General features: G+C 35.8%; 1 protein-coding gene across 3 annotated transcripts in view; it reads left to right on the top strand.

The window, feature by feature from the left end:
* The window catches only part of LOC149819557 (guanine nucleotide exchange factor SPIKE 1-like), a 170,738-nt gene that overhangs the window by 15,801 nt on the left and 134,879 nt on the right, over positions 1-20,058 (top strand). For 2 of the 3 annotated variants that reach the window (XM_089982730.1, XM_089982731.1), the window contains exons 5-15: positions 924-1,039; positions 1,178-1,233; positions 2,443-2,540; positions 2,683-2,820; positions 4,798-5,112; positions 13,077-13,367; positions 13,589-13,756; positions 13,829-14,020; positions 14,684-14,727; positions 18,789-18,858; positions 18,977-19,138. In XM_089982730.1, coding sequence (XP_089838856.1) covers positions 924-1,039; positions 1,178-1,233; positions 2,443-2,540; positions 2,683-2,820; positions 4,798-5,112; positions 13,077-13,367; positions 13,589-13,756; positions 13,829-14,020; positions 14,684-14,727; positions 18,789-18,858; positions 18,977-19,138 — 1,650 coding nt within the window. The remainder of the gene's footprint in view (positions 1-923; positions 1,040-1,177; positions 1,234-2,442; positions 2,541-2,682; positions 2,821-4,797; positions 5,113-13,076; positions 13,368-13,588; positions 13,757-13,828; positions 14,021-14,683; positions 14,728-18,788; positions 18,859-18,976; positions 19,139-20,058) is intronic. The other variant, XM_089982732.1, reaches the window with a different exon arrangement.

Raw genomic sequence — 20,058 nt, forward strand, 5'->3', positions numbered from 1 at the left:
TTTAGTGTAATCTCTACTAGAATCATATTCTACTCAAAGCTTGTTTTCTGGGGTCATCATATCAGAGAAATAGTACTTTTATTTTTTCTGATGTTCATTATGGAAAATATGCTACAGAGCTTTCATTGTAAGTGCTGATAATAAATCCATATAGATATTATGGGCTACTTGCAACTGCATTGAGTGTTTAAAAGGCGTGAAATATAAATAAAGTGATAAGAGCTTGATCTATTAGAGTTGGCATTGAGTGAGGTGAGTCAGGATATTCTTCAGCGAGTATCAGCCTGATGGCCGTAGGAATCTGGTCAGGCAAAAACTAGTCGGGTCTAAGAAATATGGACCTGGGTCCATCCCAGCTTTGGTAACCATGTCTTGTGTCAATTTTGCTTCTTTAGAAGCATGCTATTATTGTCACTATAAATAACATACAAATTTGTTTTTATTTATCTGGGGTCTGAGAAATATGGACCTGGAACTGTCCCAGCTTGGTTAGCTATTTCTTGTGTCAATTTTGTTGATTTAGAAGCATGCTGTTATTGTCACTATGAATAATAGTCATACAAATTTATTTTTATCAAACGTCTGTGGTTGGGTGGGTGGGCGTCTGTGTGTGGAGGGGGGCGCATTGTGTGTGTCTGTGCACGTGTGGGCATGCACACATGCATGTGTGTGCGCAACAGGTCAGCCATTACCAGTCATTTCTTGTGCATGATCTTGAGTGGGGTTACTTTTCTTGTCCTGCTTTTATTGTATATTCTTGATACATTTTCAATATTGTGAATTTAAATGGCTCCACTGCCTCTATAAACACTCAACTTTATGTTGAGAGTCAGCAATAAATGTGCACTATGACACTTTGGCCTTCTTTGTCCATTGTTATAATATAACCCACAACTTTTGGTTTTGTTATCAAATTACTTCAGCAGCATTTTGGTGCATCTCCCTTGCCTGCTTATGAGCCAGTTTTTGACTGGGAGAATGAACGGTTGGTTATCTTTGGACAACGAACTCCAGAACCCCTTCCAACATTTTTTAGCAGGTGAAGCTACTCTTTTTTGGTGCCAGGAGCATTTATTGCCTAATGTTATGAGATATATGTTTATCTCCTTGCATCCTAAGAACCAGTTAATTTATTTTTGTTCTGTTGTCTGAGTTTACCTATGTCATTTTCTTTCAGTGGACTGAAAATCTCTGTCAAGGTTCTGTCATTGTCCTTTCAAGCTGGATTTGTTGGTGAGCTTCTCCTTTTCCTTTTTCTTCCTCTATTTCTCTGGTTTTGTTGTTTGGTTATGTGTTTTGGCATACAGATCTATGCTAAGAAGGCACTGAGCAAGCTTGGTTGACTATTTAACATGGGTACTTCTATCAGGCCCCTTGTACCATTTTGATATGGTACACCATGGTTACTGGTATTCGGTATTCTTGGGTACAGGTCAACTGGACTTCAGATCTGAGGGACCCATTTTATCCAATTTATGATCCAATCAACAGGTGGCTGATGCATGGGATCAAAACATTTTAATTTTAGTGATTATTAATTTGATTAACTAAATATCTTTTATGTGTTATATTAATATACATATAAATATAAATATAAATATAAATATAAATATAAATATAAATATAAATATAAATATAAATATAAATATAAATGAATAAGTAAGTAAATAATATATATATGTGTATATATATATCTGTACAAAATAGTTTAAAAAATAACAGAATGTGACAAAAAATGTTAACGTTATTAACATAATAAAAGCTAAAATGGGACATAAAGCAGAATGAAGGAAAATACCAGAAACAAAACATGTTTGCAGTTAATGTTCCATCGTATATTAATTAAAATACATTTTCATGTTCACGTGATGTAAAGATGTAAATAAGAAGACGAATATCAGATCATATCATGTGAAAAATGAATAGATTGTTTGTACATGATGACCTTATATGTCAAGGGGATGAGACGTCCACATAAGTTTTAAGAAAAAAGAGGATTTCATGGTCAAAGTGAGTCAGCCCATTGTGAACTTATAAGGGGCAAAGATATGTTGAAATAATCCTTCCGACCTGGAGAAGGAAAAATTACTGTGGGTGCAGTAGCCAGGCATGGACAAATTTTGTCATTTTATCTCCATTGACAGGGTGCATGCTAGTTGAGGTAACTAACTACTGTTCTTTTCTAGCTTTCTAGGCGCCACTTTTTTCTCATCTTGATAAAATAGAGAACCCTTTATGGTGCTTAAATTATATTGTTTTGTTTATATCATACCAGATTCAGCAACTTTTTTGGAGTTTCTTTACAGGAACAGTGTACAATGCGGATAGAATATAATAGCAAAGATTATCTGTGTGATTTTCTTATTGTCCATTCCATCTGTTGAAAATTGGAAATTCAGAGAATCTGTATATGCTCTTATTCAAACTTTCTACATCTTGCAGAGCCTTTCTATGGTACGATTTGCTTGTACAATAGAGAGCGGAGAGAGAAACTGTCGGAGGATTTTTATTTTCGTGTGCTGCCAACAGAGATGCAGGATGTATGATCCAAATTAATATTGGACAAACATATGTGCTGTGTTTATCTATTTGATTTTTCTGCGATTTGGGATTCGTTTCTCCGTGCTGCATTATCAAGTGCAACTGACAATATAAATTACTAATTTATTTGTTCATATTTAGGGTCCAATGCAATCCGAGCAACATGGTATTTTTTCCTTAGATTCTCCATCAGCATCTGTTTGCCTTCTTATTCAGCTGGGGAAGCCTGCAACAGAAGATGGTGGGGTCACACCATCTGTTTACTCACGCAAGGAACCTGTAAGTCGAGGCTCATCAGTTTTGTTATGTAAACTGCCTTTTCATTTTTGGCATACTAAAGATAATTTGTAAACATGAGAGGGATGCAATTGTAGATTCAAGTGCAAGTCATTGATTGACAATTTGGCATCTTCTAGGCTGATGCTTAATTTCACGTTAGAGAACAAAAAGAAAAGTAAAGAATGCATGCATATGTGCATTTGCTAAGGCATTTTATGTTTTGAACTCTTAGGCAAATAAGAAAGGATGAAATCTGCATTGGTGGTAGAAAAAATGAAGTTGTTAGCACAAAATTGAAACAGAATATGTGCACATGTACTTGAGAAGTGAATGAATGAAGACTCCAGGCAGATTCCAAAACTATTAAATTTACTCTTTCAGTACGGGGGAAGTATAAATTGTCTATAGTTTGTTGTGATAAGTCAGAACAATGCTTTAAAGACTAATTTTTATTTCAGTAGGCATGCTGATAACCTTTCATCCATTTAATGAACAAACTTGTTTGAAAGGGTTCAAGCGTTCAGCTGGACAATAATTACATGTATGGCTCTCCACCAAGATTCTTAAATGGTGCATTTGAAACTTTTATCTAGGGTTCTAGTTGTTTAGGATTTTTTTTGACAAGGATTCAATTGAATCTCCTAGTTGCCTAGATGAGCTCTTGGTAACAATTAACAGTGCTGGATCTGTATTGGGATTTACAACATTTAACATTCGAATTAGTTTCTGGGCCATCCAGGTCTCCTTTTCCTGCAAGGAATGAACCCAAGAAAGATCTGAATTTTTATGAGTATTGCTCGTAAGATTTTGCCTCTAGTGTAGTCTAATGCAGTGGTCTGTGTGAAGGTCCATGTATGCTATGTTTTTTGAGTAAAAAATGTTGTCGCAAGTATTTTCTTCTTCAATGTTTGTTCAACAATAATGATATCTCCCAACATACGAAAACTGGCAGTTGTTCTACCAGTTTTAGGGGATGTAAGGATTGAAACATAGAATAACTTTTTATTTGATTAATAATTATATAAAACTGAAGATGTTTTAGCCATTTGTTACAAGCTCAAACTTCCTTCTAGCATACACGCTTCTCTAGAAGCACACACCATAATAACTGGGAGTGATCTATCAGTAGCATACTCGATCAAGAGGGTGATTTTCTTGTCTGCTACGGATCCCATATTATTCTCCATGAAGATGCGGGTTGGATTTCTGCTGTCTGCCCATGGTGATGTAATGTGATAAATGATCTGGCATAGTTGATATACCTCTTCTTTTACTTGGGCTCTCAAATCCAAAAAGTTCATTAATTATCAGGTGAAAGAATCAGACTTAAAAATAAATAGATATAAATTTTTTACAAACAAAAGAAGTTGAGGAGTCAAGATTTGAAGTCTTGCGAGCTACCAAACTGCTCTACCTTGCACTGACGAACTCAGAATTGATGACTAATGGGTGAATAGTGATTAGAGGTGCTCCTATACCAGATCTATATGAATAGTAAAGAGGGCTCCTCTAATAGAAATTGGTTATGCAAAATAGTGATTAGAGGTGCCCCTATACCAGATTCATGCAAAATAGTAAAGAGGGCTCCTCTAACAGAAATAGAGCTAGGAAGGGATCTTTTTATCCATGCCAACTTGATCTTAGGCCCTGTTTGGAAACTAGTAGCTAGGATGGGAAGTGGCATTTCAGGAAGTGGCATTTCAGGAAGTGGCAGCTGCCAGTTCCTAGAGGTGGTAGCTGTCAATTCCATTCTTAAGTGTAAATACAATGCGATTTCCCATCCCAAATTCATTAACTCTCATCCCAGCTACCAGTTTCCAAACAGCCACCCGGTGGTAGTTTGACTTGAGCAGGCCAAGCCATTTAGAATCGTTCTTTTAAGAACTGAAACCTGCAACTAATACTTAGTAAATTTTCATTTGTGAACTTTTAATTTTGTTGTCCATTCTACAATCTATTGTTTCTTCCATGTGGTAGGTTCATTTGACTGAGAGAGAAAAGCAAAAGCTTCAAGTCTGGTCCAGGATCATGCCCTATCGGGAATCATTTGCTTGGGCAATTGTTCCACTTTTTGAAAGCAATAATATTGTTGTCGTTGGTGGAACTGCTTCTCCTAGCAGTCCACTGGCTCCCAGTGTATCTGGTTCCAGTTCCCAAGAAAGTATGATTGAACCTGTTGCTAAAACTTCTTCAGATGGTAAGCTGGCTCAATATTCAAGTGGCAGCTCTGTGATTGTTGAAATATCAAATCTGAATAAAGTCAAAGAAAGTTATACAGAAGACTCACTTCAGGTTTGTTGATCCAATTGATCTCTTTTATGCTTTTTTCTTTTACAGTATGGTTCATGAGTTGTTTATAACATGTGATAAAGTTAGTGCTTTCATTATCTGTTACTTATGGCTCATTTCGTTTGGACTTTGTTGCTTTGCTACAATTATTTTAAGATAATTGTGTATGAAGTTCGTAGGTTCATGGGGATGAGAACTATTCTGTTGCTTGTAATGTTTATTGCTATACATTGTCGCCATTATGTTATACTTTTTTTTACGTGTCTTAGTTCTCCCATGCAGAGCGTAGTAGGGTTGTGTTCAATGCAGCTGCATGCTTCACTTACTGAAATTTGGCTCATTTTGGAAACTTTAATTCTGCTTTGGACCATTTAGTATGAACTGCACGCACTGCTCAGTTTAAGGATATCTTTTATTTTTCATCTTTGCCTGTTGTCATACATTGTGCCCATTATATAATGCGTCCTTTGACTGATTGTCTTCTCCTGTGAAGCTCCTTGGGCTAGGCCTGCACACGAGCCGGGATTGAGCTTAGCTTAGGCTCAAAAAGCTGTGCTCAAGCCGAGCTTGAATACCTTTTGTACAAACTCGGCTTGAGTCAAGCACAAGCCCAGCTCGGCTAGGCTCGAGCTGAATTGAATTCAGTAAAAAAGTAAAAAAGGCTGAACGTGAAGATGGTGGGATTTGAACCTACCACCACTCTTTTAAACCAGAGTTATTTAGATAGGTGGGAAGCCCGCTTCTCAGAAACTCGCTTCGGAAGCGCAATACTCCTTGCTTCCAAAACTTTATGAGAAACTCAATTATCTCACGCTTCTCCTATGCTTTCCAAACGCTTCATCTATTTTTCTTATATGTTCTCTCACTCTACTTTTCATGTTTTTATGTGTTTCCTCTCATACTTGTCTCACTTCCATGTGCTTTCTCTAAATTGGCAGTCAATATTTTTAGATTAAAAATATAGTTTTTACACTAAAAAGTCATGAAATTTAAGAAGTCACTTTTATTTTAGTTTTTATTTGCGTTCCATTTTTATTCCCATTCAATTTTGATATTGCTTTTTTTTATTCCTCGCTTCCTGCTTTCTATACATTTTAAAATGCATCGCTTCTCGCTCGCGGGACAACTTAGGAGCGAACCGGGAAGCGTCTCGGAAGCGACTTAGGAAGCGTCTCGGAAGCGACCTAAGAAGTGAACCGGAAGCGACCTAAGAAGCGTCTCGAAAGCGACCTAAGAAGCGAAGAAGAAAGCGACATAGGATTCGAGTGAGAAGCGAAAGGGAAACGAAAAAAATCGAAAGGGAAGCAAAAATATAATTATATATTTTTATTTTATCAAAAAATAAGATTTATGTCATCATTGACAAAAGAAAACATGTATCTAGGACAATAAATAATATAAATTATAATTATCTAACAAATGCATCATATTGCAACTGTCAAGCATTTAAAAAATTATACATCAAGAGAAGATCATAATTCACATTCGTGTTGCAACCATTTAACAAATGCATGCAAGCACTAAATAATGCATTAAGAAAACAAATAAATTTGATTAAAAGCGTACCTTTTTTCAAAGAAAGAATCAAATGACTTTTTATTTGATGTTTTGATTGTTGTAAATCTTGTCATCTCTGCAACATAGAAAATGAGAAATCAATAAACTCAAAGATTACATAGAGATATGGTTAAATTTTTAAGGTATAAATTTCTAAATTGTAAATTATAAGCTACAAAGTTTTAAACTCTAACCTTAAAATTAACATAATCTACTACTTCACTTCATCATGCAAAATTCAAAATAAAAGTATACTAAAAAAATATTACAAGACCATGACAAAAAAGTAACATAAAAGTTTTTAAGTTGGACTGCTCCAACTACATCATCAAAAAAACAATTAATAATTCAAGAGTTCATTAATCTGTCATCTTTCTCTTCCCCTAAGTCAGCAATAGATCGCGAATTTTCTGCATCATCACGTTCTTCTTGTCCTCCACGACGATGTCTTCTGCTCCTTTCTTCATTTCTTATAATAAATACGTTAAAAAATTAAAATGTTCAAAAACCATAATTTAAAATATAAAAAACACAATATCAACATACCTTGCCTAGGTCTCCTGCTAAAGAAACGATCAATCTGACCTTGAGGAACTGATAGTCGCTCTTGTATATCTGCAGTTCTACTAGCTCTGTTGGATTGATTTGTATCCTCTTCAACTTCATTTGTACGTATGATTATTGGAGGTAATGGAGCTCTTGGTTGTGCATCTTTATGTTTGGATTTGGAAATAGTGCTTGATTGTTGTGCACTATTATCCAAATCTCTCCATCGCATATCCTCTAATCTCAACGTATTTTCTTCTACAATAGGAAGTTTTGGATTGATATCTCATTTTCGACTAGGCCTTTCTTTGTAGCGATTGTTGCACCTTTTATAACAAGAATATAAAATATGAATGCTAATAAACAATCAATGATAGAAAAAGAGAAAAAAAACAAAAAAACAAAAGTACAACACAGTTAATTATACCTATCAATCAATCGAAGATTGGAATGAATATACACTAAGGTATCAACACGATCTTCATTGAGCTTATTTCTTTTAACATTGTGAATGTAACTATAGGTGCTCCACACTCTTTCTGCAGAAGATGTGATAATAGTTTGAGATAAAACCTTAATGGCTAATGCTCTCAACTCAGGTGTATCACCACCATAAAAACGCCACCAATTAAGCACTGACATTGTAGGATTCAGTGCATCTATTTTTGCTGTATTTCGGCTAAATCTTTCACTTTTTCATGCAAAAGCCACAAGTTGTGACCTATAAAGTGTAGATAACTCTTCATTTCCAGAAGATATGATTTCAAACGCGAGCATTGCACCGTCTAAGATATCATTATCCTTTTCTACAAAAAAAATGTTTAGTAACTATAACAAGAAAATGCAAATGAAATAATAAAATAATTAAATCATTAAACTTTAAACTTTATTAAATAGATAGAATAAAATTTTTACCAGGAAAATCTCGTTTGACCCCTCCTGCTGCTGGGATTTTGAGATACTCCTACTCGTAATATTTTGGAGTAAGCATGTGGGCTAGACTATGGAGAGGCACATTCATTCTATCCCATCTATTTGAGACAATTTTATGAATCTTTTCATATAAATCTCCTTGTCCTTTTAGATTGTCTTTGATTTCTCCCAACATGTTGTCCATACCTTCATACACTTTACCAATTATAGGGCCTTCCTGATCACAAAATTTAATTAACTTATAGATGAGTTTTATAATCAATAATGCTAAACATACAAAATCCCAATATTCTTCATCAAGAACAATTGTTTCTGTTGTAACAAGCCTTTTTTTCGTAGTTTCATTCGTGCATGATTGCTTCCAATCGCTCCATCTATCTGAAATTACTGTGAGCCTTAAGCTCTCCCTTATATCAAGCAAGCGTTTCAAAGTAGTATAATGTGAAGCAAACCTTGTTTTTGCAATCTTTATTAATTCTAATTTTTCATTGCTTCTAAAGATTGCTAGTGCTTTTGAATGATTTGTGATATACTTCACAATTTCTTTACTCTGCAAATATGTTTCTCTCAACCAATAAAACTCATGTGCCAAATCCTTGAAGATCAAATTAAGTGTGTGCACAACACAAGGTGACCAAAAAATATACTTGTACGTTTGTTTTAATTTTTTACCTGCTAACTTGCAATTTGCTGCATTGTCCGTAATCACTTGCATTACATTAGAAGGCCCCACAAGTTTAAATACCGTCTTAAAAAACTCGGCAATGTTTGTAGCTAACTGTTGCACATTAAAAAAATCGCTTGCATATAAAAACATCGAGCCAAAATAGTTTGAGGCAAATATATTTATCAAGTGTTTGTTCTTGATATTTGTCCAACCGTCTGAGATAATGAAAACTCCAAACTCCTCAAACTTTTCTCGAAATTCATTTAACTCCCTTTGAACACACTCTTTCTCACCGTCAAGCAACGTTGTTCGCGCTTTTTCATATGATGTGGGTTTATATCCAGGCACTTTACTAACTGTAGATATCATCTCTTCCCAATATGGTGATCGAAACACATTGAAAGGTATGCCATTTGCACACAAAAATCTGATAATTTTGTGATTTACATCATCTCTTTCTACCTTTTTAAAGGTATCACGAATATCAACTTTTTTTCGGCTTCCACTAGATGATGTAGTCATACTAATAAGCTTCTTCGGAGTATCAATTCTTGATCTCCTCAACTCAAATGCACTTGATGAAACCTCCAATCGACGAACTTGCCTCTTAATTTTTTTTGCCAATTCTGCATTTTTTGCAACTACAGGGCAAAAGGCAATCCCAAAACTTTGTCCCTTTGGAGATCCCATGAGATGTGCAAAAACTCGAGTATATGACCCATGATAAATATTTTTGCAGTGCCTGCACATAAAAACTTGGGTCCCACCTTGCTTTCCTTGCCCACTCTTCTTTTGTTTCAATACATGGCGCCATAACACTGTTGTTTTATGCATGCTAGGTGGTTCATCATCTTGGTCATCTTCAGAATAGTAGTCATTCAAGTCATATTCTTCTTCATCTTCCTTATCAAAACAATTTTCGTTTCTGTCCTCAAACTGATATGGACAAGCAGAAGACCTCTTCTTGCCCTTCCCAACACCACTAGATGATTCATGCTCCAAATTGTACAAAGAATCGTCATCGTCATCAGAATTATCGTGATCATAGCTTGGGATGGTCATTAATGAAGCAAAGAACATGCAAATATATCTGCATCATAAAAGTATAAGAATCAACCTAAAACACTTTAAAAAAGCTATTATTAACAATAAAGGATGGAGAGTGAAGAACACAAATCATTACTCATACTTTACCAATTACTAAAACAAATAAATAAACATCATTTAAGGAGGTGAAAGATCTATGATTCTATAATATACTATGATAAAACAAACAAAATTTTAAAAAAAAGGAAGTTCTTTCAAAAGTTTGCATTTATGAAAAAATGCTAAAGAAAGATAACATAACAACGAAGAAAAACAAAATTCATATCGGCCGATTGTTACTAGCAATAATGATATTTGTTTAAAATTTTAAACAACTAGCTGCAACATACTAGTTGCCCCACTCTTCTGATAGAGTAAATGAGCCGAGCCTGGGTGTGCCCACGCTCGGTATATCAAAGAATTCATACTTAATAGGGATGATAAGCTTAATCAAGCTTGGTATACATTTTGTATAATATGTTTTTATAATATGAATTCAAGGATTTTCCTATAATATATTTTTTATATATTAATTTATACTTATAAGTATCTCTTTTGTTTTGTTTCTTTTATCATGCTTGGTTCACTTGATCAACATGTAAGTTCAGAATTCACATAAAGCAAAGTCACTTCAAGAGATCAAGGAGAGAATGGAAGTCTGCAAGATCAAACACCATAATGAAACCATAAGACAACTTGTGGAGGCAGAACATGTTTTTAATTGACTTTGAAATTGAAAACAATAAATCAATAATCCATATATATCCAACAGTAAAAGAATAATAAAAGTGATGCAGTCAATCTGATCAGGATTCAAGCAATCGTCAAAATGACTTAAAAGTTAAAACCTACAAGAATGATAAAAAAATACTGCATTAACCCTTATTCCTAAAAAAGACGACCAAATAAACTCAGTTAAACCACAAAATGTGAAATGTTTCTCAACCAATATACTGTTCATTCATGGGACTCAAATAAGAATATAAATGATCATCATATTGATAACACAAAAAGATAAAGACCATCGTGTTATTGTAACAGGAAAATGAAACAAATAGTCTCTAACAATCCCCTGTTCCCTAAATGTACTTTTTAGAGAGAATGAAGGAATCAAACCTCTACTCACGAGCTGAACCTCACACCACACAGGTCAGACACCAGCCCTATATCACTCGAAAACTCTTCATTAACGCAAAATATGGGCCCGCCATTTGGGGGAAACAATTTGGATGGGTCGAAACAAGTCTAAACTCATTAAATGACCTTATTTTCCAACCTTAACACCCTCTCAGTAGCCACACAAATCTCAGATTTCCAAAAAGTGAACCAAAATAAAATTAAGTTAGGCAATGATGTCCCAAACCCTAGGTAGAGAATCAGATCTCCAAGGACCAAAACTTTCAGAAAATAAAACTGATAAGCTTTTCGTTTTCAAAAGATCAAGGTTACGGTGACAAGGCAACAGTAAGCTATAAGCAACCCAATAAATAATGATAAACATAGATAGAATAAATTGTTTCCAACAACATGCACATGAATAAGCAATTCTGCAGAACCGACAAAGAGTGTAAAACATGTCACAGGGATACTCTAACTTAATCCCATATCATATCCCATGTGGTAAGCGAGTCTCGTGCCAAGCTGAAAGCTTGGAATCCTTCTGCCTCGTGGGGCTTAAGAGATGGTTAGGGTCTGCGACTCCCTAACCCCAACTTGCCTTAAAAAAACAAATGAAAAAAAAACTCTGAAGAGTCTGAGCGAGAGTCGCCATGCTTGGCTTGTGAAGGGGTTGCAGTCGTGCGATGAGCGTGAGAGAAGAGATGGAGAGAGTGAGAGGAGAGCGTACCTGAACATAAGGGGGGAAGGGGAAAAATCGGAGTCGTGGGAAATGGAGAGAAGAGATGGAGGGGAAATGGATACGCGTACCTGAATATTCCCATCGTCAATCGGTTGCGGTCACCGGACGTCGGAAAAGGTCGCCGGAAGTTCTGAAGGTCGTCGGTCGGTGGCCAAAATCCTGAGAGAGAGAGAGGAAGAGAGAGACTCGGAAGAGGCGTGAAAAAACCCCCTAAAGCCTCTCTTTTATGTTTTTTTTGCGAGTTTTTTAAAATTTCAGTTTTGCCCTTAATAAAAAAACTCTTTCTTTTAAAAAAAAAAGGCAAAATAGTAATAAAGGTAACTCGTACTCCTTTAAAGGGGTACGCGCTTCCTAATACTTAAGTGCGCTTCCCCGTGCATTTCGGAAGCGTCGCGTTTCGCGCTTCCGAAGCGCGTATCGGGGAGGCACGCTTCCTTTCAAGCATAGGCGCTTCCGGTAACTCTGGGTAAAACCCTTTTTTGTGCTTTTTACTTACCAAAATTTTTACATATTCTAAAACTAGCCATTATATAACTGTATTACCTGAGCTTAATCGAGCTAATTGATCTTAATCGAGCTCAAATGCTTGATCAAGCTTGGCTCGTTTATATTTAACGAGCCTGACCTTTTCAAACTTGGCTCATTTACTTATTCGAACGAGTTTGAGCTGGGTTTAAACGAGCCAAGCCCGAGCTGGCTCGCTCGTTGTGCATCCCTACCTGGGGCTACTTTATTCATTTGAAGTCCTTGCTGCATTTGTACAGAATGAATCTCTTGTTCCTGATATAATGAATCGTGGATACTTCTTTTGTTTGGAACACTGTTATTCCTTGAATGCAGTTGTGCTTGTTTGTTGCTATTCTGCTTCCTGATGTTTCCTCAGAAAGTCTGACAATGCTTGTTCAGTCCATCATTTTTCTTATTGCTGTGTTTTTTTGGTCATTGCTATTTTATGTTTCTTAGAAAATGAAAAAGAACCTTTGCCACTTTAATTATCATTTTCTTTATGTGGAAGAATGAATAGCCTGCTGCGTATAACATGTAGAAAGCAGGCAAAAATTGTTGTCTTGGTTTTGTCGGTTCCTGATATTATGTTTTGGTTCTGTGCTCTATAATTATGAACTGTCTATTCCTGCTGTAAGTTTGTGGCTTGATTGATTTCTGATTGTGTTTCTTTTACAATTTTTTTAATTATCCTGTCGGATATAGCATAGTGCTGCAATATGTTTCTTTTAGGTATTTCATGTATTGCTGCAATGTCATGCTATGCTTCAATAATATGCCATTATGCCCTCTCTCTCTCTATATATATATGTTCAGGATCCTAAAAGAAAGGTTCACAAACCAGTAAAGGGTTCCCTGCGTTTGGAAGTAGAAAAGCTTCAGGCAGGGCACAATGATATAGGCACAGTTTCCGAAAACGGAAGTGTAAACAATGACTTGGCTGATACTGTGGATCAATTTGTAGATTCCACTTTTAGTAAATTCCCAGGCAATGGTTCCGGTGGGCCTCAAAATGTTCATCTCAAGTGGAATGTGGATGGAAAAGAAGCACATAAAAATGGTTCAGACATCATTCAAGGAAGTAGTTTTGAATTTGGGAATGGAGATGTAAGTACCATTATCCGGTTATTCATCTTCTCGTTAAAAGTTCTACTGTTTAGGTTTGCATAAGATTCATCCAATTTGGAGGACATATATGGAGATTTATCTGCATTAGTTCACTTACTGTTGATCCCAATAATCTATCAATAGCATTTTTTCCTATTCTTTTACTCTCTATAATAGTCATATATTCTTTTTGAGGTGGAATACAAACTGTGCCTTTGCAGTTCCATGCTTTTGACTTCCGTGCAACCACAAAAAGTGAACCATTTTCACAGCTTCTGCATTGTCTGTATCTCTATCCATTGACCGTGAGTTTGAGCCGGAAAAGGAATTTGTTCATTAGGGTGGAACTAAGAAAGGATGATGTTGATTTTCGTAGGCAGCCACTTGAGGTGATGGAATCTATATGTTTATCTAAATAATTGCATGTTGATGTACCATTGACACAATCCTCTTTTGTTTAGGTAATATATCCAAGAGAACCGGGTGCTTCACTTCAGAAATGGGCTCACACACAAGTAGCAGTTGGTGCTAGGATTGCCTGCTATCATGATGAGATCAAAATATGTCCGCCAGCTATATTTTCACCTCAACACCATCTTCTATTTACTTTCCTTCATGTAGATCTTCAGACAAAACTTGAAGCTCCTAAGCCGGTTCGTCCCTATCATATCATATTTATGTGTTCTGCATGCATGCGTGAGTGAGTGGGTGGGCAGCACTCTGTAACATGGATAGCTTAAGCCTCTAGTTATTCTAAAAAGATTTTGTCCATATAACCTTTGCCACAAATGCAGCTATGGTATAAAATAGAAACATAAGCAGCATTCCCATCTTTAGTCAAGGCAACTTTTAGTTTGGTTTCTATCAGCATTCCTTTGAGTTAATTGTGATTGTACCTGTTTTTCTCATATGATACCATGGACCAGAAAATATTTTTAGTGCGTGCCATAAAAAGGGGTAATAATTTAATATTGTTATTTTCACAAAACCATTTAATTTTCAGGTTCTAAAGTTTTATCCCAAAATGGTCTTAAATCCGAAGTAAAGCAATATGACTTTGACTTATTGCAGTCACTGTTAGATTTTATTTCACCTGTATTAAGGTTTAAAGGAAAAGTTTGCAAGTTTTTATCTGATTTTCAAAAGCTACTAAGAATTCTCGGCCATTTTAAGGAAAGAGTGAAGATACAAATGCGAATGAATTAAATTAGGCCATTGTCTTTTTGTCTCTCTTTTTAATGACATTAAGTACTTTATCCTTTAAACAAAAATCCCTAAAAAATTCAATTAATTGCTTTGTACTTTTGCATATGCAGGTTGTTATAGGATATGCTGCTCTCCCTTTGTCAACTCATGCACAGTACGCTTTTTCTACGATGGACATTCATACTTATATTTTTCCATTGAGCATGTTGAAATGTTTCAACTAGTATTTTTTTCTTGCATATGTGTGCATGCCCACGTGGGTATTTGTGTGTGTGCCCGCGCCCATGCGCGTGTATGTGTGTGCATGCGTGCATTTGTGGGTGTGCGTGAGTGCGGGTGTGTCATGTCTGTGCATGCGTGCGGGTGTGCATGCACGCATGGGTGTGTAGAAGTCTGTGTGTGTGATAAAAGAAAGAAGCACTCATCTTATTTCTTTTTTTATTACCTCCCTCACGTAAGTATAAGACCAAATCCATTTGATTTCTAAAAAGGGTTACTAATGCTCAACTTTGAGGAGTCCTTCATTAGAGGTTGTGAATGATAGGCTATCTCAATTGTTTCAACCTTGGTTATGTAGGAGCAAGTCAGAAAGATTGAGAAATAGAACCATCTTGGTTCATTCATTCTTAGTAGCCATGAAATGCTCATCTTAAGGTGATGTTTTTGTCAATGAATGCTCCTATTGCACTCATATACTCTGAAGGATGAGAACCAACTATGTAGCATCTACCTAGCTTTTTCAAGTATTGTATATGGCATTGGTTCAATAAAGAGTGAGTCAGTAATGGGATTTTTTCGAAAATCTGGAAACTTAAGATGCTCTGGGATGGTGGAGACAAGAGAATGTTTACAATACCTGCAAATTACTCAGTCCAATTTGAGGGATTTTGTAGGTTCATTGGTCAGTTCTTGATGGAAGAACTTCATCAATTTCCAAAAATTGAGGATACAGATCAAGCAATTGAATTTCAATTATTTGGGGAATCATATAATTGTAACCTTTGATAAAAGAGAGATGCTGTGTATGAATCAATTGCATACTCTTCTGAGTTATGTTAAGTTATTACTTAATCAATGTTATATATTAATTAGCTACTTATTAGTTCATATTCTATCACTAAGATCCATGCAACTAAACTAAGAACTCCAAACCTGATTTGAAGTGATGATATTTGATGTTATTGAACCATCGGAACTACTTCAATATCTCGTTTTTACTCCCTATTCCAAGTCTTTGTAAATTCACATGCGTCATAAATTGGGGGAATCTAGTCTGACTTTTCAGGGACACATGAATTACAATAATAGATCTCAGTGGTAATATAGTTAATGTAGTAACATAAATAAATGAGCAACGAGCTTCGTGAAAACTAGTGTTTTCTGAATTATATGAAGCTAGTAAGCAAACAGCAAATGCGTGGGTATTCGAACCCGAGTATCCTAGAAAGAGCAGAATATTTCATGGAAGAACAGGAGAAATCCTTTTGAACAACCTCTTATAATAGGAAAGTCCTATATGTTAAAATCAAGGGCATGTTTATCATTTTCTGATGTTTGGTTAGTTGTGCAAATGAGATTCATTCCCTCCTTTGCATGAGATTCTGAATCTCATGAGCAGTTATCAAACATGCCCTAAGTCATCAAGTTAATGATAAAATCCACGTTGCATTGGTCATGATCTTCTTGATCATCTTCTGTGTTTGACAATTTAGGGAAAAAAGTCATTCCTCTTGATTCTGCATAAATCTCCAGATGTACACTCATTTTCTGTTGAAATTGTATGTCTTCGTATTTTTATATGTGATGAATTTCAATCTGTTTTTTTGTACCTAGTGCAAAGAGGATGTATCATGCTTTAGCTAACAGGATCTTTAGAGCATGTGATTGGTCATAGGTCATAGCTTTAGTCTCTGCGGACTCAGGCTGTATATCCCTATCATTAGAAACTTATAGCATGCTTCACCGTCATTTCTTCGGAGCCATAAATCTCCACATGTGGTTGCTTCCCACCACATCAGAATCTTGATGCACTCAATCTCCAGGTAGCCCTTATGAAGTGGGATAGCTAATTTGTTGTGTTTGTGTTTGTGTGTGTGTGTGTGTGTGTGTGTGTGTGTGTGTGTGTGTGTGTGTGTGTGTGTGTGTGTGTGCGTGCGTGCGTGCACGCATGCATTTGGTTTCCTCCTTGCGTGTGTGTGCCTGTGTGTATGTGTGTGTGTGTGTGTGCATGGGCGTTTGGTTTCCTCTGTGTATGTTGGCTCTCCTTATGCATGTTCATGCTTCTATGGGTGAAAACTGAGGTGATGCTGCAAACATTCGGAAAGGTGATAGAACTGAGTCTGACTAAAATGGCACTAGTGCTCATCATTGGCTTTATACCCTTTTATACAGAAGTGTAACATGCACACACCCATGCACATGTATGCACACACACCCGCCTATTCATGCATCCAGGAGGGTTCATTGTTCTGTTGAATGGAAGAATGACAGACGATATAGAAGAATTGTTAATTCCTTTTTGAAACTAGCTGCTGAAGATCAAAGCTTTTGCCTTGTCAAATAAGATGCTTGTTCATGCATGAATAAGTAACTGGAGCCTCATGTCTATAATTTCATCAAACTATGCATTGCCATTCATATGGTGCTTGGCTGTTGCACTGGAAAAAATTGTGGTTGTAAGACATTGAAGGTCTAAAATAATCTTTATGCTGATCTTTGGGTCTTTTCATCTTTTTATTATTTGTATAGGTCGAACACCCCTGGATGAATGGTACCATTGAATTGCATTCATTATTTTACCCAGTGCCATAAAGTTATCTACTAAAACATGTACGCATATATTGGACCAACATGTTATTGTAAGAATGTGGTGACTGCTCCTGCACAACCTTTTTTATACAAATATGCATTCTTTAGTTTCCCTTGCTCAACATGTCATTCAACTGATTAATATTGTGTGTTCTGTATTTCTTGTTTATATAATTTCTAGTTGTGGTCATGATTATATAATGAAATCTTAAACAAAAATACTCACAATGCTACTAAGAGCATATAGAAAAGTGCTCAAGCACATGGCCACAAAGGCAATACACTAGCCACCACCAATGGGCAAATACAAGGCCACTAGGGCACACTCACATTAGCTCACAGTGGCACACAAAAGAGCACAAACAATGTAACAATTAATATTTTATTTACTATAAAATGCTTAAATATATGGGAGAGATCCCATATATATAGAGAATAGAGGGAGCAAGAGGGCTAGAAAAGATTAAAAAATAAAAACTAAAAATACAAAAATGCCCTAGTGGGCATGATCTATTACAAATACAAAGAAAAAGAAAATACATAGGAACCCTAAGAAATATATATATATCTATATCTATATATCTATACACACATACATATATATGAGAACTGAACATATTAGGCCCCATTTCTCGTTCTGCCCCGTTCTGCCCCATAGGTTTTAAGTGTTTTATGATAGATCTGAACCGTTAGATATGTTTAGCATGCTTGATTTAGTGGGAATCGACTCTTGGATCATCTTTTTCGATGAAAAAACATATTTTTCTGAGCCAGGAAAAACTGGTATATATATATATCTATATATATATATATATATAAACTAGGGGTGTCAACGGGTCGGGTTTGGTTCGGATCCAGGTGGAACTAGACCCAGACCTGATTTGAGATGCTAGTACCAGGTCGGGATCCGGGTCCAATCAGACCCACCTAAGAGAAACCATACCTGGATCTTATAAGGATTACATGAACCAGACCTGGACCAGTAAATTTGTACTTTTTATCCTTTTTACATTGGAATATTGCGGATCTTAGTCGGAGCTTGGGTCGGGCACAGATCTGGTATGAAAAGTACACAAGTCATACCCGGATCCATATATTAATCGGAACCAAGTTTCTATTCAAACCTTCTTATGTATCACCAAACTCCGACCCTATGGGGTTGGGTAGGGGTCGGATCCGGGTCAAACCGGATCCATTGACACCCCTAATATCAACACACACACACACACACACACACACATATATATATATATATATATATATATATATATATATATAAAGTTAACAGATTATGTTGTGATTGAAGTTCTTTTATGTCTTGGTATATGACAGTAATAATGGAGCTGTTCACTTTCAAGAGCCTATTGTTTTAAATGGCCATTTTGGTTTCTTTTGGTGATATTTCAGGCTTCGGACTGACATAGCATTGCCAATCATGAGAGAGTTGGTACCACACTATCTCCAGGACAGCATGAAGGTAAATACTGGTTGTTATTACAGGCTATTAAATTTGTATCTTCACTTATTTTCTTCTGTCCCTTCTAATCTTGTTGGTATTTGAATGCCAATTGATTTGAATTCTCTCTTTTCTGTAGGAACGGCTGGATTACCTGGAAGATGGAAAACTTGTTTTTAAGTTGCGGTTAAGATTGTGCTCTTCTTTGTACCCAATCAACGAGCGAATCAGAGATTTCTTTCTTGAATTTGATAGGCATATTCTTCGTACTAGCCCTCCTTGGGGTTCTGAACTGCTTGAGGTATTCATTTGGTTTTTTTTTTCTCTTTATTTTTTCCTTAATTTATTTTTTATTTTTCTTGATATACTATGTATATTCACATCTTGTTAGGATTGAACGTGATACTTTTCACTTCCCTTCATTTGGTTTTTCCCCGACTCTTTTGTAATGAGATGCGAAAATACAAAGAGCTCATTAATGAACCAAATAACACAAGCACTTAATGTGCAAAATACACAAACCCACTACGGGGTGAATGCCAAAAGGCAAAAATGAATATTATTAAGGAGAGAATGTGAGAGAACTCATGCACAAATTGAGGGTGGAGACCCCTTTATATACAAGTGGGAACACTTTAATAGAGGGGGCACATTGAGGCTCCCACAATTGACGTTGGGGAGCCCCAACGCCCCATTGTGTGGGGCCCCAATGGTCCCTTACATGAGTTAAATAATAAAAAAAAAATGAAAAACAAAAATAAGAAAAAGAAAAACCTAAAAGATAAAAAGTACATAGTGAAATAACCAAAATACCCCTATCAAGTATTTTGGTATAAATGCACAATAATATATATATATATATATATATATATATATATATATATATATATATATATTAACACCCCTCCTCAAACTTTATGAGGACAGAATCAAAAGTTTGCTAAGAAGAAACAAAAAATGAGGTGTTGAAAGTGCTTTGGTGAAGAAGTCAACCAACTGATATTCTGATGTAACATGAGGCAATGTAATAATTGTTAAAATGTAAACAACACATATAATAATAATATTATTATAATAATATTATTATATATTTTTGTATTTGTACTTTTTATTTTTTTGTAATTTTTCTTTTTGTTTTTGTTATCTAGTTTTATTAGAACTAAATACATCTTGTTTGGTCAAGTTTCGGTTGAAACTTGACCAACTTTCTAGCGGTTGGAA

Source organism: Nuphar pumila, chromosome 12 (assembly GCF_984573655.1).
Source record: "Nuphar pumila chromosome 12, dmNupPumi1.hap1.1, whole genome shotgun sequence".
Classification (NCBI taxonomy): Eukaryota; Viridiplantae; Streptophyta; class Magnoliopsida; order Nymphaeales; family Nymphaeaceae; genus Nuphar; species Nuphar pumila.